Source organism: Protopterus annectens, chromosome 7.part0 (genome assembly GCF_019279795.1).
Source record: "Protopterus annectens isolate FY-2018-M chromosome 7.part0, PAN1.0, whole genome shotgun sequence".
Classification (NCBI taxonomy): Eukaryota; Metazoa; Chordata; order Ceratodontiformes; family Protopteridae; genus Protopterus; species Protopterus annectens.
The window spans coordinates 1,081,023,945-1,081,050,675 of record NC_056739.1 but is presented as its reverse complement, the minus strand read 5'-3'; the positions used below and the strand labels follow the sequence as shown (position 1 = coordinate 1,081,050,675).

The 26,731-nt window shown below is 44.7% G+C and overlaps 1 protein-coding gene across 1 annotated transcript in view; it reads right to left on the bottom strand.

The window, feature by feature from the left end:
- IQGAP1 (IQ motif containing GTPase activating protein 1) overlaps positions 1-26,731 on the bottom strand; it is a 1,927,315-nt gene that overhangs the window by 1,594,679 nt on the left and 305,905 nt on the right. Inside the window, exon 4 of the mRNA XM_044076373.1 lies at positions 11,527-11,604. Within this exon, the coding sequence (XP_043932308.1) occupies positions 11,527-11,604 (78 nt within the window). The remainder of the gene's footprint in view (positions 1-11,526; positions 11,605-26,731) is intronic.

Sequence of the window (26,731 nt, the reverse complement as noted above, 5' to 3'; positions counted from 1 at the left end):
AGCTGAGGTTGCTTTAATTCCTTTAGGTCCTTGAGAGACTACCTCTGGGTCAGCAGTAGGATTTTTGAAAAGGAATTTGAGAGTCAGGGACTCTGTAGTACCTGTCAGGTTCCTGGGAGCAGGAGGAAGGGTGCCAGGAGTCTAACTGGATTCCATAAAATCAGCATCCACAACATCCAGGACAGGAGGAATGGCCAAAGATCTGTGCTGTGGTAAATCCAAGAATTCCCAGAGTCTCTTTTGACTGAAGATAGTCTTGACATTTCCATTGGAAATGCTCCCTTAAGTATGAACGGTTTCCCCAAATGAAGAATTCTCGTGTGGAGAAACAGAAGGAATGGATTCCTCTGCATCAGAATCCTCATAAGCAGAGAGGGGTTGCATGTCTTCATATTCAGAAGAATCAGTCAGTGGACTTCTGTTCAGATGAAACTACTGGGGACAAGTCTCTCTTTTGGAAGGGGTAGCCTGGCTTCCCCTAATAAGCATAATGAGGTCTTCTGCCATTTTAAGCATTTGAGAATGAGGCAAGGAAGCAGGTGCCTGAGCTTGGGTTGTCAGTTTTTTGGGTGTAGTTCATTCCCTGGGCCTTAGAAACTCTGTCGTTTTAGAAAGAACTTAAGACGCGAAAGAAGTTGTCGGTCTGTGCCAAGTATCGGTGGTGCGAAGTGCTTCCTCGGAAGCCGGTGCCTGCTCAGTGGCTCTGGACCCATCCAAGGTAGAGACATCTGCAGGATCCTTTGTCGAAGAAGAGTCTCACGGCATACTGAACTCCAAAAGGGTTTCGATAGCAGCCTGCGAATCCACAGAAGCGGGTTATCAGCAGCTGCGAAAGTGCCTCACTGAGGACCGGAGAACTGACGACTAGCTTAGCGAAGGCATTGTTGGCAGTTTTGGACCTGTGCGGTCTCTGTCTACACCCTTATGTTTTTTTCATAAGATCTGTAGTCGTATGGCTTACCAAAGCCACATTGGAATTCGAGGACTGAGAGCAAAAATATCTAGCTACAATAAGGGCCAGACAATGTATAGTTCTGGCGTTGAACAAAGCACAAAAGTGACAGCGAGGGACGTCGTGATCTGTGCCTAAACAGATGATGCTATAAGAATGAAGTCTCGGTGTGGTATTTGCTTTCCACAGGCAAGACAACTGTCAACTTTCTGACATCGATTAGAGCAAGAAAAAAGGATCCCCAATGGAGTACTTTGCTTAGACTTCAACTTCAATTCAGAAACGAAAATTCGGGTAGCGGCCGACCAGCACTCATGTGAACTGTTTCTGCTTCGGGTTCCTCAGCAAGAAAGACTAATGTAATGGTGTCAGCTGCCTGATTTTATACCACTGATGACTTGATGTCAGTCCTGGAGTGACAGCAACCGAGGCAGAAATACCAAGCCTCTGGTATTCGGGCCGACTGAGAGCTAACCCCTGGTAGGATAACCCAAATGTGATGACAGCAACAGTGAAACATGAAGAACATCCCAAGAATCCTGACAGATCCTTAACTGAATGGGAAGACATAGGGAAAGACAAAGATAAAGGAACCTAACTTAGGATGGAGGGCAGAAGACAGACAGAACTTGACATGTCTAAAAAAGAGGCTTCTGAGCACAGTTTGAGTAAACTTGACAGTTGGAACCCTTCTAGAACCCTTTCTGTCTTTCAGAGGAAGGCAAGACGGTCTACTTTCAAAGGCAAGCATAATAGGATAATTCATCTGAAATTTAGGAAAAGGAGAAACAAAATGTATTTCAATTCCTGTAAGGCCTTGCCCTTTTCTTGTAGGGAGTTAAACAGCTCAGCAGCCGCAGAACCAAAGAGATTTTTATTATGAAAGTGAACATCCATCAGTTTAGGCTTAATATCATCAGGTAAAGGTTGAAGGTGAAGCAAGAATAATGCCTTAACACAGAACCAAAGGCAGTAGCTATAGAGAAAGTATCAGTTGCATCATAACTACATTGAATCGAATGGCAAGCCACTTGGGAAGAGGATCTCAACAAAGAGAGCCAAAAACCTTCCCCTCAGAATTAGGAAGGTTAGAAACAACCTGACAGGCCTGAGAAAGGAGAGCCAAGGCATACCTGGTCATACGGGTCTGATAATTAATAGCCCAAAAGGCCAGAATAGCAGCAGTATACTTTTTGCCCAGCCACTCCATGGACCTGTCCTTGTCAGAAGGAAGTAATTTAGTAGAAAGCAAATGTTTGGAAGGCTTGTCCAAAGAGACAGAGGAGTAAGCAGAAGGACATTTGCAAAGAAAGTTACAGTCATCAGGCACTTACAAAACCTGTCAGGCTTTTTAGGGGCTGGAGGTGCCAGAGAAGTTGCTGAGAAAGTGACAATAGTGCAGCTAGGACCAGAGGGATAGCAGACGGCTTGGGAGATTCCATTCAGAGGAGTTCATAACACCTCTTTCTGGATGTCAGAAACCAGAGTAGTCTCATTAAAAGAATTCCATCATACCAGAGATACTATCCCCAAAAGAAAGTTCTTCAAAGGGAGAATCTGGAGTAATGGAATCCTCTTCCTCAGAATCATAGTCCAATGGAGAAGGAATGTGAGAGGAGTAAGCTAAGGATTTTTCCCAGAGTCCAATTCCTCATCAGAAGAATCCTAATCCCTAGGCCTCCTAAGTGGAGTAAAAGACCAGGGGGGGGGGGATCAGGAACAGAACCCCCCTGGGAGATTTCAAGGCCATGAGTCCATTAAACAACCCCTATGTAAAATATTGTTGTTCATGCTGGTGATCTTTAGGAACAGGGGAAATGTGTTTAGTTTTCTGCTTTTTCTTCTGAGGGACAGCAACCCTAAAGATCTTAAGAGGGTTCAGACCCTTCCCAACAATCAATGTAGTAGGAATCTCCTCCCGAACGAGAATCTGCAGAACTCCTTTCAGTCTCTCATATATTATCTGTCAAAGCCCCAACTCCCAAAAAGATCCGTAACAGACACCTGTACAACCTCAGAGGACATGTGTGAAGCTGGATCCATGTTGGCCTCTGAAGTTGTAGCGGCACAGGAATCCAACAGAATAACCAGAGGATCAACAGGACTTTTACCAGCCTAGAGAGACATCCAGGGGAGGCAGTACAGCAACCATATTTGACCTAATTTTTTTGGTCATCTTCCCTTATCAGAAGGCTGACCCTCAGGACAGGAAGATTCCATAACACCCTGTGCCAACAACTTAAGATGCTGGTTCTCCAAGTAGATAGATAAGGAGGAGAGGCAGCTATGAAGGGTCTTGGGGACAAACGCTTCATAAATTGAGCACTTAATATGGTTGTGAGATGCACCCAAACAAACAAAAGACCCTGCTTGTGACAGCCCTTATGGGGAATCTGTCTCCCACACTTGCATTTTCCCTTTCTGGACAACATGTAACCTCGCAAACAAAAGAAAATAATAAGAAGAAAACCCCAACAGAGCAGTTATCTGAAAACAGCTTACTAACAAGCACAAAAAAAGAAGCTTTCACACAGATTATCTAAGATAACATTCGTACTGACTGCAAAGAAATCCTAAGGTACATACGTCCATATGCAACGTTTATGCCTATGCTTTGAGTGGGCAGCATACGTGTGACATACATCCTTTAGAATCTTAAGGCTCTGGTATACTGGCCGGACATTGGGCTACCCTAGGCAGGGAATCTCTTTAGTACAGAATACTGCAACAGTGATATGGAAGGACATCTAAATATATGCTTAATGAAAACAAATCATCACACATCATGACCAACAATGTCAAGCATGGTAACGAGTCAAAACAGAGAGTAACTCATGTTAGGCAAGCCGATCAGAATTAGCAAACGATGTAAATAACAGTCACAGAGACAAGTCACAACAGGGCCAAAAAGTGAGTTCAGTCCTGAACCTCAGACCCATTGAGATACATTCTCTATGTTGGTGATAAAAAAAGAACCTGCTCTGTTTTGACTAATTATTATGCATGAGCTGTCAATCATGATTTACAATCCTTTGTTTTCATTAAGCATACATCTAACTTTCCACAGGTAAAGCTGTTACTGAAAAGTTGATCTGAAAAGTTGATCTGATGAAGTCCAGATGGTGGATGATGGTGTTCATAATAAATAAAAGCTGAGCTATTCCAGTGACTAAGTCTGCTCAAGTTTTTCTTCAGTACTTTTATAGAAGAGTTTTTATTTTTCATTTTTCTCAAATTATAAGAAAGTGAAGATAGCTATCCTCGGCATGAAAATAGCAGGGCATCTCCCTGCATTTTTTCGGTGATTTACATAAATGGCAGAAACAGACACTAGACAAAGTCAGCTACAAACCAATAAAAGCAGTTCTCTGAAAAGGAATACAGGACTTCTTCCAGTTCAAGGACAAAGAAATACAAGGGACACTCACTAACAGGATGCTAACAAAGAAGCCCCTCAATGGGGCCACCTGCAGCCTACTGTGCTGGTGGAGAAATGTGGAACTTTTTTTTTTTTCAAAGCTTTGGCAACCACAGTCAACATCCTGCTGAACAGTCAGGGTGCAGAAGAAAGCCCAAATGTCTTTACCATGTACTGAAAATGGCTACCAAAAGCAAATCAAATAAATCTCTTATGTGAACTCCAGATAATGTAGCAAAAATACAAGGAATGGACATCTAAAAAGTAGCCATCCAGTACCGGACGTACCAGATATTCTACCATCCAGATTCAGAACCTCATGTACCGGATACAGTTGCTAAACTGTCACCGAGATCTAAAGTGGGACAATAATTCTCTCTCTCCCATTCAGATTTAGAGCAAAGCAGGAGATCTAGGCCTGCTGTAAGAACTACTGGTTTCTTAGTGCAGTCCTTTCAGATGGACAGCCTAAAAGCTCTAACATATAGCCAATACTGACCATATTTAGCAAGTACAGTTGTGTCAGCTGCACTCACTCACAACAGTAAGATGTTAGAATTCTTCATAGCTGCAATAACCTATGGGCTGTATCCTGCCAAAGAAACAGCAACAGGCTAGCTTCCAAAAGCTTTCATCCCCTTCCCATGCAATAACTGGCTGCTTACAGGCCAAGCCCTTGTTTGGAGGGAGCTATATACACACAGCTAGTCTTAACAACTACAGTGTAAATCCCATCAAATCCTGCAGCAAGGGCTCCAAGACAGCATTACTATGCTCGTACTATGTTTTTTTAAGTCACTGCATTAATAAGAAGTTATGTACTCACCATAACGTTCCATCTGAGTAGGTAAACTTCATTTGTCAGCAACCTATGGGTTATCGGATCCATATCGGATCCGAGCCGGCAGCTTCCAACAGCTAAGATCCGAGCTCCAAGCTCCTCCCCCTTACCCATAACCCCCTATCCCTTCCTGACCTCAGATCGAGTTTGCTTATCCATAAACCATACGATACCAAGAACCACCTCCATACTCTAACCTAGAGACAATCCGCCATGAAAGCAGGAGTCCTTTGAACATCCATATAGGTTAGGGGGACGGAGGGAGGGACAGTTGCTGACAAATGAAGTTTACCTACTCAGATGGAACGTTATGGTGAGTACATAACTTCTTAATCTGAAGTAGTTAACTTCATTTGTCCATCAACCTATGGGACAGAGTCCCCAGCTACCTGATTCTTGGGAGGTCCTCATTGAAGGATATTCCGGAGCACTGCAGAGCCAAAGGATGCCCTCCCTCTGGAAACAATATCCAACTTGTAATGGTTTATAAATGTATGAGATGAAGCCCAAGTGGCTGCTGAACAAATGTCATCCAACGACATCCTAGAGCGAAAAGCAGCAGAGGAAGAAATCGATAGAGTAGAATGGGCATGGACTCCTTGAGGTGCAGGCCAGCCAGAACTCTCATATGCCAAAAGAATACATTGGGAAATCCATCTGGACAATGTGACTTTTGATACAGGTTTTCCCAAAGAGGATTTAGCAAAGGATACAAAAAGCTGGTCTGATTTCCTGTGATCAGCTGTCCTATGCAAATAGAATCTTAGTTGCCTATGTACGTCTAGAGAGTGCAACTTGTATTCACCTTTGTTCTGATAATTTGGAAAGAAGACTGGTAAATAGATTGGTTGATATTAGACTCCGAAGCAATTTTGGACAGAAAAGAGGGGTTGGTCCTGAGTGAGACTATCTTTGTGAAAAATCAAATACGGTGGCTTGGCGCAAAGGGCTTGAAGCTCCGAGACCCTTCTGGCCGAAGTTATGGCAACAAGAAAAACTGTCTTCCAAGATAAGTATTTCAGATCCACCGAAGTTGCAGGCTCAAAGGGAGGAGCTGTTAGAGACTGAAGTACAAGAGTTAAATCCCAAGGAGGGACTGCATCTTTAACCGGAGGTCTTAGTAGGAAAGTGCCTTTTAGGAAGGTCTTACATAATTTGGACGAAGTTAAAGGGCCGAGATCACTGCCACCATGATAATGAGAGATTGCAGCCAACTGGACTTTGACCGTAGAAGAGCTAGCACCTTGGTCGAATAATCCTGACAGAAAATCTAGTACTGCTGGCAACGGAGCTGTAAAGGGATCCAAGTTCTGATGCTCCGCCCAAATAGAAAAACGCTTCCATTTGCTATTATAAATTCTTCTAGTAGATGGCTTGTGAGCGGTTACTAGAATAGCCTTGACAGGGGACGAGATACCGGGAGTCCTAGCTATCACTGGAACTGGATCAACCAAGCTGTGAGCTTGAGGTTGTCCAGATTCGGGGTTGACAGGCCTGATGGGTGAGAGATCAGATCCGGGATGGGATCTAGAATCCATGGGGGATTCACTAGATGAGACCATAGATATGGGAACCAAGCTTGACGAGGCCAGAATGGGGCAATGAGGATTATTCTGCTCCCCAACCGTCTGGCTTTCTGTAAAAACTTTAGCATCAGGGGCAGAGGAGGGTAAGCATAAAGTAGAACGGGTGGCCAAACATGCACCAGAGCGTCTCTAGGGGATTCTTCGGGTGGGAGAATTAGAGTGAAGTAGTCGCTGCACTTTGCGTTCGAAGGAGAGTTGAAAAGATCGCAACGAGGTTGACCCCTTTTGGAGAAGATTTGCTTCGCTACTCTGAGGTTCAGAGACCACTCGTACGGTGAGAGGATGGTTCGACTCAGTCTGCCTGCCAAGATGTTGAACCGTCCCGGAATGCGCGTCGCTATGAGAAAGCAGTTGGTGGAGATCGCCCATTCCCACACTCTCATGGCCTCCCGACACAGTGGATAGGACCTGGTTCCCCCTTGTTTGTTGATATACCAGACTAATGACATGTTGCCTGTCTGGATCGCAATTGTCCCCAAGGGAAGACGGCTCTGAAGTGCTTGCAACGCCAAAAGCACCGCTCTCATCTCTAGCACATTGATATGCAATGAGGTCTCCGAATGGTTCCACGTGCCTTGGACGGTCCTGCCCAAGCAGTGCCCCCCCACCCGAGGCGAGAGGTGTCCGTGGTCACCGTGGCTAGAGGAGGGGACACAGAGAAGGGGCGCCCCTTCTGGAGGTCCGGGGACTGGAGCCACCATAAGAGGGCTTTCCTGCACACCCTGCTGAGAGGAACGGGGAAGCTCAGGGGATGTCGCAGGAAGGACCACTGGACATGCAAAGTCCATTGAAGAACTCTCATGTTTAAGCGCGCCATGGGTAGTAGGTTGATGGTTGCCGCCATCGAGCCTAGAGCCCTCAGGACCAATTCCGCAGGGGGAGCTGGGGATTGTAGAAGGGCCAGTACATGGAGTTTCAGAGTTCGTAGCCGGTCTGGAGTCAAGAAGGCTAGAAGCTGGTTTGTGTTCAATCTGGCTCCGATGAAATCTAGGATTCGAGTTGGAAGAAGGGAAGATTTCCCCGATGTTGATCGTGATCCCCAGCCGGGGAGCTAGATGGAGAAAGTAATCCCTGGCAGTGCATAGTAGATGCCTGGTGGGGGCGGTCAGGAGCTAGTCGTCCAGGTACGGAAAGACCTGAATTCCCTGGAGTCTCAGGTGGGCCGTTACAACAGTTAACACTTTATGAACACCCTGGGGGCTGTGGTGAGACCAAAGGGAAGGACCCTGAATTGGTAATGGCTGGCTCCCAGCCGGAAGCGGAGAAACCTCCTGGATCGTCTGTCCATCAAAATGTGGTAGTACATATCCTTGAGGTCTATGGAGCACATCCAGTCATTCTCCTGCAGAAGGGGAAGAATGGATTGAAGGGTGACCATCCAGAACTTTTCTTTGGCTACTGACAGGTTTAGGAAGGACAGGTCGAGGATTGGTCTTAGGTCCCCAGTCTTGTTTGGCACCAAGAAGAACCTGGAGTAAAAGCCTGATCCGGACTGGACTGGGGGGACATGCTGGATTGCTCTTTTTTCTAGCAGCCGGAGTATTTCCTCGGCTGCCGCCTCCCTTTGATTGAGTGGGACATTGGGGAGGCTTCGGGAACTGAGAGGGGGATTGAGAAAGGGGATCTTGTAGCCTCTGGATATGATCTGAAGCACCCAGCGACCTGTAGTAATGGACTCCCAAGCTGCCAGGTGCCTCGAGAAATGCTCCTCGATGGCCTCCAGAGTGGAGCAGTCGGGTAACCCTTTAGGGTTGCTGCATGGGCCGATCAGAGACAGGTTCTCTGGACCCAAAGTTCTTCGGGTCCCCGCTGCCTCTAGGGCGGCGTTCACCCTGTCCTCCTCTGCCTCTGAAGGACGAGGGGTCCGGAACGAAACGGGACTGTTGAGACTTCCGGAACCACATCTTCTTCTGTCCCTTTTGGTTCCTGGAGAAGGACCTCTGGGGAGCAGAGAAGCGGACTCCGACGGCAGACAACGTCTTCCCGTCTTTCTCGCTCTGGACCAGTGTGTCGCGTACGGTCTTGCCAAAAAGGGCAGAACCATCAAACGGGGCATTTGCGAATGACGCCTTAAAGGGTTCCGCGAAATCACAATGACGGAGCCACGCCTGTCGCCATAGGACAACGCCTGCTCCGCTAGCTCTAGAGGCTCCTTCCGTGGCATGGGATAGTAACCGCATAGATGTATTGGAGATAGATTTGAGTGTGGCCATTCGGGTAGAGTACACTTTCTTGTCCTCCACCGACATGGACTCTGGGGGCGACCCAGCATACTCTTTGATAAGATCCCGCTGGAGCCATATCACATGTGCCATATAATTCAGCGACCTCACAGAAAAGGTGGCTGAAGCGAACACCCGCTTCCCCAGACGGTCCATCGTCCGAGACTCCTTGTCTGGAGGATGGACCGAGGAACTCTCCTGGGCCAGTTCCCTTTTGGTGGCGGCCGCCACCAACATGGCATCTACCGGGACTCCCTTGCTCCAACATGACTTGTCCGAAGGGGGGCTGAGAATTTTGTCCGGCCTCTTTGGAATGGGCTCCACAGTGTCCGGTTCCTTCCATGCCCTGGTAGTAATCAGGTCTACCAGGGGATCAGCGGGAGGGGACACCCAAGAGGTAGACGGGCCTGCTTCAAATGCCTCCAGAAACACAGACTCGTCAGAGGAAGGTTTTGGGGCAGACCACCCCCCTCTGATCCGAAGCATCTCCATGATGTCTCAGAAGGAGACGTCTTCAGGGGGTGACCTTGGGGAACCTTTCCCTTCCTCCAAGTCTGTGTCCTCTGTCAAGGACTCAGGGAAGTCCAAGTGCCTCATCTTGCACTTGCATTTGTGAGGGACCTCATCGGGGGGGGGGGGGCTGTCCGAAGAGGCCTCACCAACCACATCCTGTTCCAGCAAGGGAACTATCTGGGACGTCTGTGCAGGCTGTCCCTGGGGCCGGGTGATGGAAGGCGGACCCATCTGAGAGGGAGTGCAGGGTGGAGCCGTAGCTGAAGCTGGGGGCCTGGAATCCCTCGACAAAACCCTCTCCACGACATCGAACACCGAAGGAGAGCTGCACTCCCTAGGATCCGACGTGCGGATTGGAGCCGGCGCTGACGCAGTCGGATCTGAAGGGCCCGTATGCTCTGACCGAGATGGAGCCAAAGCCATACTGACACCTCCAGATCCGAAGCTCAGCTCTCGGCTCCGAGAGCTTGGATACGAAGAAAAGGGACCTGACAGACTCGAAGGTGCCATCGGCGCCGAAGTACCCGATACTATCGGTGCCGACAGTCCCCCGGCTCCAATGCTACCCGGCTCCGAACCCCGGTAGTGGGTCAGAGAAGGAGCAATCGGGGCAAAAAAGGGGGTCGAGCTCCCCCCCGGAGGGGGGGGGAGGCAGGAGCACTCCCATCTGCAGCTGGGCCTGGAGGAACCTACGCATCATCCGGTCCAAGTCTGCATCGGACAAACTCTGCGTAGACCTTGATGAGGCCACAGAGGCGGGCCGGGATTGCCGCCTCGATGACCTCGAAGGCGACCGGGTCTCCTCCTCCTCCGGCCCCGGCAAAAAGCGGGGTGAATGGAGCCAGGAAGGAGAAGACTCGGAGGCCTTGGGAGGAGAAACCCGTTTGGCTGGCGGGGCAGATGCAGAAGCTTCGGCCCGCCGCTTGTGGTGCTTTTCCCGGTGTTTCTCCTTTCTAGCTTCCCTCTCCTCCTGGCCCAAGGTGGGAGGTTGAGTCCCAGCCAGGGGAAGGGGGAATAGCAGGTGTCACAGAGGGACCGGAGGACGAAGCCGGGTCCGGGGGCAGAAGTCCCGCCAGAATCAGCTTCGACCTCCGGTCCTTGAGGGCCCTGGGGTTGAACGCTGCGCAAATAGTGCAGCCGGTGGAAAGATGTTCAACCCCAAGGCATAAAACGCATCGAGTGTGGCCATCCGCTGGGGACAGCTTATGGCCACACTCGGTACACTTTGAAAAGAATGTTTTGGGTACCTCCGCCATACCTACAAAAAAAAAAAACAACACACCCGCTAGGCCCCAAAACTATACACCCTAACGCGCACACGAGGAGGAGGGAATAACACTAAAAACATAACTAAACACCAGGTAGAGAAAACGTTAATGCTACTGGGGAACTATGCTAAATCACACACACAAAAATCTGTTTAAAACTAAGAAAAAGGAGATTTTTTTCTTACAAATTCGACAACCACCACGCCTGGAAGCTCAATCAAGCTGCTGAGAGAACCGCGGCAAACTAGATCTGAGGTCAGGAAGGGATATCGGGATTATGGGTAAGGGAGAGGAGCTTGGAGCTCGGATCTTAGCTGTTGGAAGCTGCCGGCTCGGATCCGATATGGATCCGATAACCCATAGGTTGATGGACAAATGAAGTTAACTACTTCACATCAAAGGTTTGTATACAACACTTTTAACATAAATCTGGTGTGCAGAAAATTAACAAGTTTATCTTGCATACCAGCAATGCAGATAAGCTTACTAATAAGAGCATCTTGGCAACTCCTGGAATTCCTGAATTCAGGCAGAGGTTAAAATATTCCTTCCCACAAAACTTGAATTGTACTTGTACAAACTAGCAAGCACAAAAATATATGATAAACATGTCCTCGATAACTAATCACTTTCTCCAAAGTTTCACTAGGAACATGGAACAAACTAACAGCACCAACAGTACAAAGATAAATTGACATTAAATAGTAAAAATCTTAGCGAACATACCTTGGGAAGCCCAATTTTTGCCATTGCATTTAACCACTGTATTACATTATCTGTATGTCGGAAGTGAAGACCTGTTGCCTAAAAAAAAAACAGCAGTTAACAGCAGTTGGTGTTTTACTCATCATTTTAATCTCACTTTGAAGACTGTCCCAACAAGTAAACTCACAAAGTTCAATAAATAGAATAAATTAGGTTACATAAAAATAAAAGACATTAGAAAAACATTAAGATGTTAAAAATAATCCAAAGTAAATACTAGCCTAATATACATTTTTTCAATCTATACTGCATTTACAATCTGTAAAATTCAGATTAGATCATTTACTTCATTAAAAATTCCTGGCTACTTACTAAATGACAGCAGACGTATGTATCTTTAAGATAAGCTTACACTTGTCATCAAACAGGTACACTCCCTCCTGCCCTGTACACAGTAGAGCCTATATCAACTAATTGAATAGACGTCTGGATGCTGATTAAGTTGATACATTCGGTAATGAGAAAAGTCGTACTTAATTGCTTGCTACAAACAATGGTGCCATTTCAAACTGCAGTTAACATACTTCAATTTTCAGTATAAAACTGCTACTGTACAGTCCTCCAGAGAAAATGTATACGATTCGCAGATCATCCAGATGTAAATCTACTGCATGCCATCTGTAGTACAAGATCATCAAACAAGCAGAGGAACTCTGATAAATGAGGAAGAAAGCCTGCCACCTGTATACAGCTGTCCCAGCATATTAGACAACATGAAGTCCAAACACAAACTAAACATTAAGGAGGCCAGTATAACCAGTAGCTTTTCTATCAGACAAGCAGTAGTGATGTTGAAGACACTGACTCTCTTACCAGCGTGCAAAAGGTTGGCGTATAAATGCTTTTTCTTTGCTTACCTACAACAGTTTGGAGAAATACTGCTGTCTTGACAAAAGAAGGGAAATTACAAGGAGGTTTGTGCTAACTTCCCTGTCTTTCATAAAGGCCCTTGCGAGTAGAACTTGGACATATCGTCTTACAGAAATGTTGGCGATTCTTCCTATCTTCCCTACGAATTGCCTAGAACTTTGTTTCAGCTGTCTGATGAACTACTTCAGCTTCAGTCTGCAAGCCTTCCCATAACTTTTGGATTCTTACTCATCTCCAACATGTAAAATGTTGTAGTCTTCTGTAGTTTCTTCCATAAGAATAGTAACAATTTTGTCCCTGGCGATTTTTTTCTATAGCACATCATTTGTTTTATGTGAATTTCAAGCACTAGTAATGGACACAAGCTGATGACAGAGGGGTTCTTGTAATGGAGCATTCCTTCTTATATTTCAAAATTGTGAGATGGCAATCCGTCATTCTCAACACATCTACTGTTTGGATAGCTCTCTCCAGTTGCCCATCTGATTGCAGATAACAAGGACTGGATGTTACATGTATGAACTGCCACTCAGACACAAATCTTCTGAAATCCTGAACTTTATGTTGCAAACCATTATCAGACATGGCCACATCCCTGTCTCAAAAACATAAGCTTCAATGTATCACCCACATCAATGAAACTGTCATTTTTAATACATCAGTGAACCCAGAATAACAACTTACACATACAAGAAATATGGCTCATCTGGAAAAAAAAATAAAGGTGTGCCTATTCAACACCCATGACAATTTGGTGCTGGGTATTTTAGCATTTGCTCTTTTTGGTTACTGCATACATCAGAGATGGCACAACTCTAATATTGGTCATGTGTAAGTTGATATCCTTGGCAAATTCGCAAATTCATTACTCTCTGCTCCCTCTTGGCATTTTCCTATTTCCAGATGTTACTTGTATCCTTTTAAGAATATGTCATTTCAGTTAGCTAGAAACTCATTTTGGCAGCTGTGAAAATTAAGCCATGGACACAGCTTTTTTTTGTCTTTGAAATAAAAATGAGTCTGAATTTTGTTCTTTCCTGGTGTGCTTTGCTCAGGACAATCTTTCATTTCAGCATTGTTCAGTAACTGCATTTCTAAAATGGCATCACTGCATCTCAGACAGGCTTTTACTTCTATCATTGGCAAGTACTGTAGTCCACTGTATGCTATTCCCAAAAGTACCTCAGTTTCTATCTATTCAAGCTTTTCTGGTAAGCATACTTTACTCATCATCATCATCTATATGGAGATCCTTGACATATCTGTGCCTCACTTTCACATCATGCTTCTTTTGATGAAGCAACATTCTCTGCAAGTAATATTTTCTGCAGTCTAGGATGCGCCATAAAAGGCTTTCTTAATACACTTTGCAAAGGTTTGTAGTTTTCATCCACCTGCCATTCTTTACACCAGACATGTTCTTGAAATTATTCAACCCGCACATTGCTAACAGTTCTTTTTCTCTCTGTGCATATCCTTTATTCATCTCTTCTTTATCACAAGTAAATTGTCTATTCTGTAAGATCAAAATTCCTATATTCTGGTATCAGCTTGCAATCTAAATGGCTTATTTATTTTAATGTTGGTACATTGTTGCTAGTATTACAAGCATACCAAAACTCTCAGCGGTTCAGTTCCCCGGCATCACCTTGCACTGTTTTTTTTAGAGAAAGAATAGATGCGAATTCTGTAAGATTCCTCATGCCATCTGTAAAGGCTGCCTGCAGTTTAACTTTGGCACTGGCACGACTGCTCTATTTCTGGATCAGACTTCAATACCTTGTTGCAACATAATACGACCCACATATTTTAAACTTGCTGCTCTTACCTGATATTTCATTTTATTTAGCTTGAAGTTTTGTCTGAATCATTTTGACAGATGTGCCAGCCAAATATGCTGTCTAAATTTATTGAATAAACGTCACTTCCATGTTAATGTCTTCTCGTGACTGACTCCTACCATTAGACCATCAATTATAACGCCTTCCATGCTGTCGGTTACCTGCGCAACAGGTCTTAGGAATATGCCTGGTATTGATAAAATACCAAATAGAAATAGTACAGTTGTGTACACTTACCATAAATGTAGATGTTCGAGTGTATTCACTGTTGCAGTCATTACATCTGGATAATCTGCTGGCAGGTTGCCCTCAGTCGGCCTGATTAACAAAGTCTTGGGCCCTGCATCGGTTGTTGTCCCTTCTTCCATGGCGTCAGGTCTATAAAACATGCAGCTGACGCCATTATGTCAGTTTTTCTTGCCCCAGATGTCAGGTGCCCCCCAAATGGGCAGCCAAATATTTAAGTAATTAAAAACACAAAAATATACATCTCCAAACTAAAGCAAATACACCAAAAAGGCTTTTAAGCATAGTAAAGGAAAGTATAAGTATAGAAAGAGAAATAACAGGGGGTTGGAGGGAGGGTAACCAGGACTGCAACAGTGAATACACTCTAACATCTACATTTATGGTAAGTGTACACAACTGTACTATGTTCTTCGTGTTTCAGTGTTGCAGTCATTACATTTGGGTAGATTCCCAAAGCTATGGTTGGGAGGATGGATTTATACAAATGGATTTATACAGTATTAGGACCAGCTATAAGGCCCTGCAGGACAGCAGTGGCAAAGCCAGCTCTGGATTTAGAGAAGAAAGGTAAATGGTAATGTTTGGTGAATGTATAAACTGAGCTCCAGGTAGCAGCTTCTAGAATGTCTCTGGTAGGAACACCTGAGAAAAGCTGTAGAAATAGATGCACCCTTGGTGGAATGAGATCTGATCCCCTGGGGGATAGTTTTACCATGGTGCATATGGCAGAAATAAATAAAATAGCTTAACCATTTGGAAATAGTCTGCTTTGAAATAGCCTTTCCTTCTGCCCCTGCAGCAAATGCTACCAGTAGTTGATCAGATTTTCTTAGAGATTTTGTCCTGTTTAACCAAAATCTAAGCTGTCTGTGTACATCTGATGAATGCAGAATCTGATCCCCCTTGTTCTGTGGATTGGGAAAGAAAGTTGGCAAATGAATGGTTTGATTAAGAGCCACACTGGATACCACCTTAGCCATGAAGGATGGATTGGTCCTAGAGACACCCTGTCCGCGTGAAAAATAATGAAAGGCTCCACTGCCATAAGAGCCTGTAATTCGGAAATCCTTCTAGCTGAAGTGACTGCTAAAAGGAAAACTGTTTTCCAAGAGAGAAATTTTAAGTCTGCAGTAGCAGCTGGCTCGAAAGGAGGAAGAGTAAGTTTTTCCAATACAAAGATGAGGTCCCAGGCAGGGGTTGGAGCTCTACTGGGGGGTTTTAAGTTTTTGGCCAATCTGAGATACTACTTTAGCAGAGGATGAGAGAAGAGGGGAGGGCTCTGTGTTGTAATAAGCTGAAATGGCTGAGGCATGGATTTTTATGGAAGAAAAAGACAGGCCCTTGTGAAGCATCTCAGTTAAGTATTGTAAAATCTGAGGAATATTGGGCACTGCTGTGCTTATCCCTTGTGACTGATTCCAGGCACAAAATCTTTTCCATTTGTCAGCATAAGATTTTCTAGTACTAGGCCTTCTTGCCTCCAAAATGACATCCATCACCGGTTTGCTGTGGGATGCTAAGCGTGAATTTAGGTGATTAGCCACGCTGCAAGATTCAAAGTTAGGAGCTGAGTGTGCAGAATTTGGTTGTTCTGCTGCAACAGTAAGTAAGGTGTCTGAGGCAGGTGCCACGGTGGAAGGTGTGACACATTGCGCAGGCGTGGGTGCCAGTGTTGGCGAGGCCAGTCTGGAGAAATCAAAATCATTTTTGGTTTGTCCTGTTTGACTTTTAGTAGAACTTTGGAGAGCAGAGGCAGAGGGGGAAAAGCATAGACTGATAGGTTTTTCCAGCTGAATGATAGAGCATCCACTTGCCAGGCTTTTTTGTGTTGAATTCTTGTGCAGAATTTGTCCAACTGATAGTTCTGGGGTGAGGCAAAAAGATCTATGTCTAGACTCCCCCCATATGCGTGTCAACATTTTGAAAATCCGTGTTTCCAGTTTCCATTCGTGTGGGTCCATGAGATTTCTGCTTAGTTCGTCTGCCAGAGTATTCAGCTTTTCTGAAAGGAATTGAGCCTGTAATTCGGAAATCCTTCTAGCTGAACAAGGTCAAGGCCATGTTCCACAATGCCATGGCTAGTCTGCAAAGGGGGTAGGAGTGTGTACCCCCTTGCTTGTTTATGTACCACATAACTGTGGTGTTGTTTGCCTTTATCATTAATTGTCCTGGATGAAGGTAGTCCTTGAAGGCTGTCAGTGCATTCTGTACAGCTAGCATCTCTTTTTGATTGAGATGAAGGTGCATTTGATTTGGGCTCCATTTGCCCTGAATGCACTTCCCTGCCAGATGAGCCCCCCAAGCACAGTCTGATGCATCTGTAGTTAGAGTTTGGGCGGCAGGGGTTGGAGTGAATGGCAGTCCCTTGTTTTGGTGGCAGGCCTCTGCCCACCATAGAAACTCTAGCTGCAGGCAAGGTATGATAGGAATCATTGTTTCCAGGCTGTGACAGTGTTGACTCCATAAACTTTTTAAGTACTACTGAAGTTTCCTCATATGCAGTCTTGCATATGGAATTAGAAGAATGCAGGAGGCCATGAACCCCAAGGCTTGCAGAATTTGTCTTGCAGATAGCAGGGCTTTTGTGGCCACCTGTTTGAAGTAAGTTACCAAATGAATTAGCTTTTCTGGTGCAAGGTAAGCCATCTGGGCAGTTGTATTCAAGCTTGCACCCAAGAATGTAATTTTTTGAGAGGGTACCAGTTGTGATTTCTTTTTGTTTATAGTGTACCCTAGACAAGTTAGAACCCTTTTTACAAACGCCAGATGTTTTAGAAGAATGTCCCTATTTTCTGCCTGAATTAGACAATCATCCAGATATGGATAGATATGAATATTTGTCTGCAAAATGCAATTACTGGATCCAGGCACGTGAAGACCCTGGGCGCAGTAGATAAGCCAAAGGGCAGTGCAGAGAAAGTACAGTTTTGTACCTACCATAAATGTAGATGTTCGAGTGCTAATACAGCTGCAGTCATTACAGATGGGTTCTCCTGCCGTCAGGCGGGTCCTCGGTCGGCCGAATTCCAAAGTCTAGGTCCGGCGTCGGTTGTTGCTTTCTTTCCTGACGTCAGTGCGACAGGGGTATATAAGACACAGCCGACGCCATTTTCTTCAGTCTTTCTTGCCCCAGATGTCAGGTGCCCCCAGAAGGAAGGCAATATATATATATATATATATATATATATATATATATATATATATATACATATACATATACATATACATATATATATATATATATATATATATATATATATATATATATATATATATATATAATCATGCAATGCAATATAATCAAAAATCAGTAGTTGCAAGCAAATACACCATAGAAGGATAACCCAATCAGGTTGTAAGATGAGGAGTTAGCCACTAGGTCTGTACCCAGAGGGGAAGGAGGGAGGGAAACCTGGACTGCAGCTGTATTAGCCCTCGAACATCTACATTTATGGTAGGGACAAAACTGTACTATGTTCATCGTGCATACAGCTGCAGTCATTACAGATGGGTAGAATCCCAAAGCTACGCACAGGGTGGTAGGCACTAGGTGGAACTGGGAGGAGCCAGAATGCCCTGCAACACAGCAGTGGCAAAGCCTGCTCTAGTTTTGGAGTATAAAGGTAGGTGGTAGTGTTTAGTGAAGGTATGCACAGAACTCCAAGTGGCTGCCTCCAAAATATCTTTGGTAGGGACTCCTCTGAGGAAGGCTGCAGAGGTAGCTGTGGCCCTTGTGGAGTGGGATCTGATGCCTGCAGGTACAGATTTACCATGAAAGGAGTAACAAAACCGTATGCAGTGGCCTATCCATTTTGAAATTGTCTGTTTGGAAATTGGCTTCCCTTGAGCTCCTACAGCATAGGACACAAAGAGTTGTTCTGATTTCCTGAAAGGCTTTGTTCTGTCCAAATAGTAACGTAGCTGTCTAAGGAATGTAGCAGCCTTTCCCCTTTGTTTTGAGGATTGGGGTAAAAGGTAGGTAAGTGTATGGCCTGATTTAAAGCTACCCTGGATACTACCTTAGGCATAAATGATGGGTTGGTTCGTAGGGAAACCCTGTCCTGATGGAAGATGAGAAAGGGCTGCACAGCCATGAGGGCTTGTAGTTCCGAGACCCTACGAGCTGAGGTAATAGCCAGAAGGAAAGCTGTTTTCCAGGACAAATATTGCAAATCTGTTGAGGCAGCTGGTTCAAAGGGAGGCAATGTTAATTTTTCTAGAATGTAATTAAGATCCCAGGCTGGTATTGGTCGTTTCCTTGGAGGTCTTATATTCTTAGCCCCTCTGAGGAACTGCCTTAAGAGTGGGTGAGAGAATAAGGGTGGATCAGTGTTGTATTCTGCAGAAATGGCTGAGGCATGGATTTTGATGGAGGAAAATGAAAGTCCACTGTTCAACAGCTCAGCTAGATACTGTAATATCGGAGGCAAATTCAGTTTTCTAGGATCCTGGCCCTTTTTCTCATTCCAAGCGCAAAACCGTTTCCATTTTGCGGAGTAAGCTTTTCTAGTAGATGGCCTTCTGGCCTCCAAAATGACATCCTGCACCTCCTTGGAGAGTAGGGTCTGTTGTGGTGTTAAGGAATTTTCCATGCAGCCAGATTGAGTGTTTTCAGCTGACTGTGAAGAGTTTTGTATCTGTGCTGAGTCAGGAGAAGAGGCATTAGAGGTAGGGTCCACGGAGGAGAATGTGTTAGGCTCCTCAGGAGTGTGTACCAGTGTTGTCTTGGCCAGTCTGGAGCAATCAGTATCATCTTTGGTCTGTCTGCTCTTGCTTTCAAGAGCACCTTGGGCAGTAGAGGCAAAGGTGGGAAGGTGTAAACTGTCCGTGCTGCCCAATTGAAAGAAAGGGCGTCCACTCTCCAGGCCTTTGGATGAAATGTCCTTGAGCAGAATTTTGTCAATTGATGATTCTTGTGGGAGGCAAAGAGATCTATGTCTGGCCTTCCCCACGCTTGGATTATCTTTGTAAACACTTGAGGATGCAACTTCCATTCGTGCGGGTCTGTCATATTTCTGCTTAGATTGTCTGCCAGCGTGTTTTCCAAACCTGGCAGGTACTGTGCTTGAAGCTCGATTTGCCATTCCAGAGCCATGTTCCAAAGTGACATGGCCAGCCTGCACAGGGGTATGAATGTGTTCCTCCTTGTTTGTTTATGTACCACATTACTGTGGTGTTGTCTGTTCTTATCAATAATTGCCCTGGATGCAGGAGGTCCTTGAAAGCTGTAATTGCATTTATCACTGCTAGCATTTCATTTTGATTGATGTGAAGGTGCTTTTCCTTTTGGGACCATTTGCCCTGAATGCACCTGTCTGTCATGTGTGCCCCCCAGGCGTAGTCTTGAGGCGTCTGTTGTGATGACTTGATTTGCTTGAGGCTTGCAGAATGGTAGACCTGTGTTTGTTTGGCATGCTTGGGCCCACCATAGAAATTCTTTTTGCAAACATGGAATTAGTGGTATTATTGTTTCCAAACTGTGGCTGTGTTGAGACCATAGGTTTTTTAGGTACCATTGAAGTTTCCTCATATGCAACTTTGCACATGGGATTAGAAGAATACAAGATGCCATGAAGCCCAGAGCCTGCAGGATTTTCCTTGCAGTTAGCCTGGTACAATTTGCTAGCATCTTGAAGTACTGAGTTAGTTGCCCCTGTTTTTCTGGTGTAAGATAAGCCATCTGGGTGTTTGTGTCCAAGTTGGCACCCAGGAAAATTATTTTCTGAGATGGTGTTAGCCTGGATTTCTCTTTGTTGACTGTGTATCCCAGAGAATTCAATAACAGTGTTACATAAGCCAGATGTTCCAGAAGTATGTGTTTGCTGTCCACTTGGATCAGGCAATCGTCCAAATAAGGGTAAATTTGTATCCCTTGAAGTCTGCAGTAGGCAATTACTGATGCCAGGCATTTCGTGAATACTCTGGGTGCAGTAGATAAGCCAAAGGGCAATGCAGAGAATTGATAGTGGATTGAACCTGCAAGAAATCTGAGGTATCTTCTGCAGCTTTGTCTGATTGGGACATGCAGGTATGCCTCCTTGAGGTCCAATGTTACCAGCCAAGACTCCTTGCCCAGCATGGGAAGAAGCTGCTGTAAGGTGAGCATCTTGAATTTTGGTACGAGCAGAAATGTGTTTAGGATGGATAAGTCCAAAATGGGTCTCCAATCGGTTCCCTTCCTTGGTACCAAGAGTAGTCTGGAATAAAAACCTTGACCTTGTTTGTGAGTAGGTACCTCTTGAATAGCTTTCATGTCCATGAGCTTTGAAATTTGTATTTGAGCCTCTGCCCTTTGGTTGTGTGGCAGGTTCGGCATGCCTCTCATTTTTGGAAGAGTGTGAAAATGAAATCTGTAGCCTCTGTTTATAATGTCCAGGATCCATTTGTCTTTTGTGACAATATGACAATTTTTTGAAAATAATGCCAGCTTTCCTCCCAAGGGTGCTGCCACCTGAGCCTTGCTTGGCATGCAAAGGGGAAAGTCATTGGGTTTGTTTCCTGTATTGTTGTGCACTGTCTTCGCCACCTCTTGGTGCTGGAGATTGCCATTGTCTTCCTCTATATGACCCGTGAGATTGTCCTCTGCCCCTTGTGCGCCTGTATCTACCTCTTTGGGGCTTGTCCGTGGCTGGAAAGGACCAGTTGTTTGAAGGCCAATTTCTGCTAAAACGTGGTGGTTGTACCTGTAGAAAAGCTTTAACAGTTTGCATAGATTTAGCTTTTTCTTCCATTTTCCGTAGTATCTCCTCAGCATTAGTACCAAATACATTCTTTTGTAAAGGAGCATCTAGTAGTTTAGCTTTAACATGATCAGGCAAGGTTTGTTCCCTAAGCCAGGCATGTCTACGAATGACTGATCCTGTAACAGCAGCTCTACTTGAGGCCTCTAGAGCATCACAGCCACATTGTAAGGTGTGTTTACCCACTTGTTCTGCACTATGCATCATATCCTGCAACTCCTTCAAATCTGGTTGTTCAGGTTGTGACATTTTATTTCTTAGTTGTGATAACAGAAACTGCTGATATTTAAGCATATGGAACTGACAATTTAAGGCCCTCATGGCTAGGGTGGCCGAGGTATATACCTTTTTTCCCCACCTTTCTAAGCATCTAGACCCTCTCTCGGAAGGTAATGGATTCTTAGCAGTAGAGGCCTTCATTCCCTTGGGGCCTTGAGAAATGGTTTCAGGGTCAGCATTATGGCTTTTGTAAAGAAATTGGTGTGAGTTAGGAACTCTGTAGTACCTATCAGGCTTGACTGGGGCAGGAGGCAGGGAATCCGGATTAAGGCAAGCCTCCGAGTAAACATCAAGTATGTCCAAGACAGGAGGTATCGCCAGAGGTCTGTGCTGAGGTAGCAAAAGAAATTCCCTAAGCCTTTTCTTGGAATCTGAAAAGTCTTGGCCTTCCCAATGGAAGTGTTCCCTCAAGGTATGCAAGGTTTCCCCGAAAGAAAAATCCTCTGGGGGGGATACAGAAGGAATGGACTGCTCTGCATCAGAATCTTCAAAAGGGGAGTACGAGTGTTCCTCTTCATCAGAATGTTCTGAAATAATGGAGCCCTGGTCAGAAGAGGGAGAATCTTCCTCCACTCTGGGTCTCTTGTCCGGAGGGGGTTGGGAACCCCTGATAAGAGTAATTAAATCCTCAGCCATTTTGAGCATCTTCTTTTTAGGCATGGGGCCTGAAGATGGGCCATGTGCAACAGGCCTCTTGGAATGCATGGCTGATTTAGACTTAGTAAAGGCCTTTATTGAAAAGGAAGAAGGTATGAAGACACCATGGGTGGAAGTGGACCTGTCCACATTAAGAGGCTCAACACTCACAGTGGCTTCGGTAGCTGTAGTCAGGGTATGGGCCGAGGAACCTGCGGTCTCGGTTACAGAAGACACCGCCAGAGAAGTGTCGTCGGTAGTCAGGGGCTGCGTAGGCGCCTCGCTGAGAACCGGACCACGTGTAGCCGGTTTTGGCATGGTGTCGGTGGAGACCGCGGACCTCGCGTGTTGGTCTTTGTCCTTGCGTTTTTTGGACAAAACAGTAGTCGGAGTCTCCGATGACATTTTATAATTAAAAGCTTTACCAAAAAAGTGCTGGGCGAACTCCGCCCGACGCTTAATAGTGCGTTTAATGAAAGTAGCACAAAAGCGACAGCCCGAGACGTCGTGGTCTGGGCCTAAACAAGGTATACAGAGAGAATGGAAATCCTTATGCGGTATTTGCTTCCCACAAGAAATACAATTGTTAACTTTGACATCGGTCTGAGGCAAGAAAAGTTTCCCCAACGGGGTACTTAGCTTTAAAGAAGACTTCGGTTTCCAAATATTCATAATTTCAGGAGCTGGCCGACCGGCACTTGCGAACTGCTTCTGCTTCGGGCACCGCGCGGCAAAAAAGACTGAAGAAAATGGCGTCAGCTGTGTCTTATATACCCCTGTCGCACTGACGTCAGGAAAGAAAGCAACAACAACCGACGCCGGACCTAGACTTTGGAATTCGGCCGACCGAGGACCCGCCTGACGGCAGGAGAACCCATCTGTAATGACTGCAGCTGTATGCATGATGAACATCTGGTAATGCAAGTAGCCTGCTTTGAAGTGGAGGCATATTCTGCAAGATTCCCTGACTGGGACATGCAGGTAAGCCTCTTAAGTCTAGAGTTACCAACCAGGCATCTTTGCCTAGCATAGAAGTAACTGTTGAGTCATCATCTTGAATTTTGGAATATCCAGAAATGTGTTTAGAGTAGATAAGTCCAGAATTGGATGCCATGATTTGTCTTTTCTGGGTACCAGGAAAAGTCTTGAATAGAAACCTTGTCCTTTTCCTCTTCTGGTACCGGATGAATAGCCCCCATGTTCATGAGGGACAGTACTTGTTTCTGAGCTTCTGCCCACTGATTTGGGGGCAAGTCTGGCCATCAGTTTGGGATTGGCAACATGCGGAAATGAAATCTGTATCCCTGGGATACTATATTTAAAACCCATTTGTCCTGGGTTGTAAGTTGCCAGTTTCTTGCATGAAGTGCCAGTTTTCCCCCCAAAGGGGATGCCAAAAGGTAAGTGCTTGGTAAGTGTAAAGGGAAGTCATTGAGACTGCTTACCATAGGGAGGTGCCTTGTTGTTTCCAGATTTGTAGGAGGAGTCACCCCATTGTTTTGTTCTAAAAGTCCCTTGTGACTGAAACCTGGAGCCTTTGGAATGTCTGGGTTTGACTTGAGCAGCTCTCGAAGGAACTGGAAAGGACCAGTTCTTAGTAGGCCAGTGCCTACTAAATCTTGGAGGTTGCACTTGTAAGAAATCTTTCACAGTTTGCATAGATTTAGCTTTATCTTCCATGTTTTTTAAAATGTCTTCAGCCTTATTACCAAAGAGACGGTCCTGTTGTAAAGGAGCATCCAACAATTTTGCTTTAACATGATCAGGTAAAGTTTGCTCTTTGAGCCAAGCATGCCTTCTTAGCACAGACCCAGTTACAGCAGCCCTGCAAAAGGCCTCCAAGGAATCAAAACCACATTGCAAAGTAAGTTTTCCAACTTGTTCAGCTGAATGCAATAAATCCTGTAAATCTTTATTTTCCACACAGTCAGAAATTAACATCATTTTCTGTTTAAGCAGTCCCATGATATGCTGTTGATATTTAAGCATATGAAATTGAAAGTTTAAAGCCCTGATTCCCAAGGTTGCAGAAGTGTAAACCTTCTTACCCCATCTATCCAGCGCCCTGGAATCTCTATCAGAAGGGGTAGGGTTTTTAGCAGTAAAGGCCTTAATGCCCTTGGGACCCTGAGAAATGGTTTCAGGATCTGCAATAGGATTTTTGAAAAGGAATTTGTGGGAGTCAGGAATCCTGTAGCAGCTGTCTGGCTTACAAGGAGCTGGAGGCAGAGAATCAGGAGCCATACTAGATTCTGAAAAAAACATCAACAACAATGTCTAGAACAGGAGGTATAGCCAAAGGCCTATGCTGAGGAAGAAGCAGAAAATCCCCCAGTCTCTTTTTAGATTCACAGAAATCCTGACTTTCCCAGTGGAAATGTTAAAGTATGTAAAGTTTCCCCAAAAGAAGAATCCTCAGGGGAAGAAGCAGAAGGAATGGAATCGTATGCATCAGAGTCCTCAAAAGTTTGTATAGACAAATCCTGTTCATTAGAAGAGAAAAAATAGAATAATGCTCAGAAGATTCATAATCAATGTCTTGCCTAGGCCTCTTAGAAGGAGGGGATCAGCTACCCCTGATCAGAGTAATTAAATCTTCAGCCATTTTGATCATGTTTTTTAGGCATAGGGGCCTGCACAAGTGGCCCAGGCGTCGTTTTTTTAGACATAAATTTTGATTTTGGCCTTAGTTTTGAAGATGGCGTCTGTCTAATATGCAAATCTGTAGGCCTGAAAACACCCTCAGAAGCCGGTGCCTGCACAGCGGCTCCGGACCCATCTAAGGTACAGACATCCACGGGTTCCATAATTGAAGCATCTCGTTGCATACCGGACTCCGAATGGGTCTCAGTAGAGGCCTGCAAATCAGAAGTAGCGGGTATCAGGGGCTGCAAAAGTGCCTCACTGAGTACCAGCAAACTGGCGACTGGCTTAGGAGAAGTGTCATCGGTTTTGGACCTCGACAGCCTGTCTCGGTCTTTTTCTTTGCGTTTTTAGGTATTCCGGTAGTCGGATTGCTAATCGACGACATTTCTGGATAATTAAATCGTGAGCCAAAATATTTAAAAGCAAAAATATACAGACGTTTAATAGTGTGTTGATTAAATTTAGCACAAAACCTACAGCAAGGCACATTGTGGTCAGGGCCTAGGCAAGGAATACAGTACAAATGAAAATCCTTATGAGGTATTTGCTTCCCACAAGTAATGCAATTATTAACTTTTACTGACATCGGTAAGGAGCAAGACAAAAAGTTTCCCCAACGAGGTACTTAGCTTTTTAGTTGAAGACTTCGGTTCTGAAACTTAAAGAAAATTTCAGGAGTCTGCCGACCGGCACTTGTGAACTGCTTCTGCTTCGGGCACCGTGCGACAAGAAAGATTGATGTAATGGAATCGGCTGCATGTTTTATACCCCTGATGACCTAACGTCATGGAAGAAGGAACAGCAACCGACGCAGGACCCAAGACTTTGTTAATCAGGCCGACTGAGGGCAACATGCCAGCAGATTACCCAAATGTAATGACTGCAACAGCGAAACACGAAGAACATCTACTGAATCTTCTGCTTCACAACAACATATTAAATGTATATAACTCAGTGTCTTGTCATCTGGTTTTATCTTCCAGAAGCCCTTAACATCTAGTACTGAAAAAAGTAACATTTGACATTCTTACGACAAATTTTTGAACTGTGAGAAGTTGGTAATTTTCTGTTTTAATTGCTTTTTATCCAGATGCTGTGGATCAATAACACATTACGTGCAATCTTCATTGCAACTGTGATCATATTCATCCATCCTCTGTTTCTAACTGCTACTTAATGATGCCTAAACCTTTTCATTCGTTTAAATTCTAGTCCATACAGATATTGGTACTTTTTATGGAGCGGGTATCACTGGGATAGTATCAGAATATATTTGTAAATGTTCTCCTTGCAAACTTCATGACCCTCTAAATAAATCAGCCCAATCATGCTAACATTGCTACAAATTTGCATATTATCCCATATGTTAATGTTCTTTTGGTAATCACAGACTCTTTGCTTTTAGAATGTGAATTCATTTTACCATCCTTTGCTACTCACAAGCCAAATAAACTATTAGGAGGCATCATCTTCAACTACTATAGTTTAAAAAGGCTTATTTTTATACTTAAGCCAGCAGATTTTCACAAGATGACTTGATAACGCTGGCAGAATATGTAGTAATAATGTGCACACACATCTCTTTTCGGAGCTACTGAATATTTTAAAAATATGTTCAGGACAAAATATTACACCCTGCATCTGTGTCTAGCTTAAAGTCAATATTTTGATCATAGTCAGTCCTTGCTTTCAGACTGACTTCCTCTCTGGTCTCAGTGCTAGGAGACGTTTTCAGACTTCACTGTTATCAACTCGTTTCACTTCAACAGTACACACTGCAACTGTTTGTTGGCCCTGCTTATCTGCATATTTCTGTTCGACAGAATCAAGTTCTTTTTAACACACTTAGGTTGTGCGTCAGGGCTGGTAACTCGGCATGTAAAATCAACTACCAATCATTAGCGG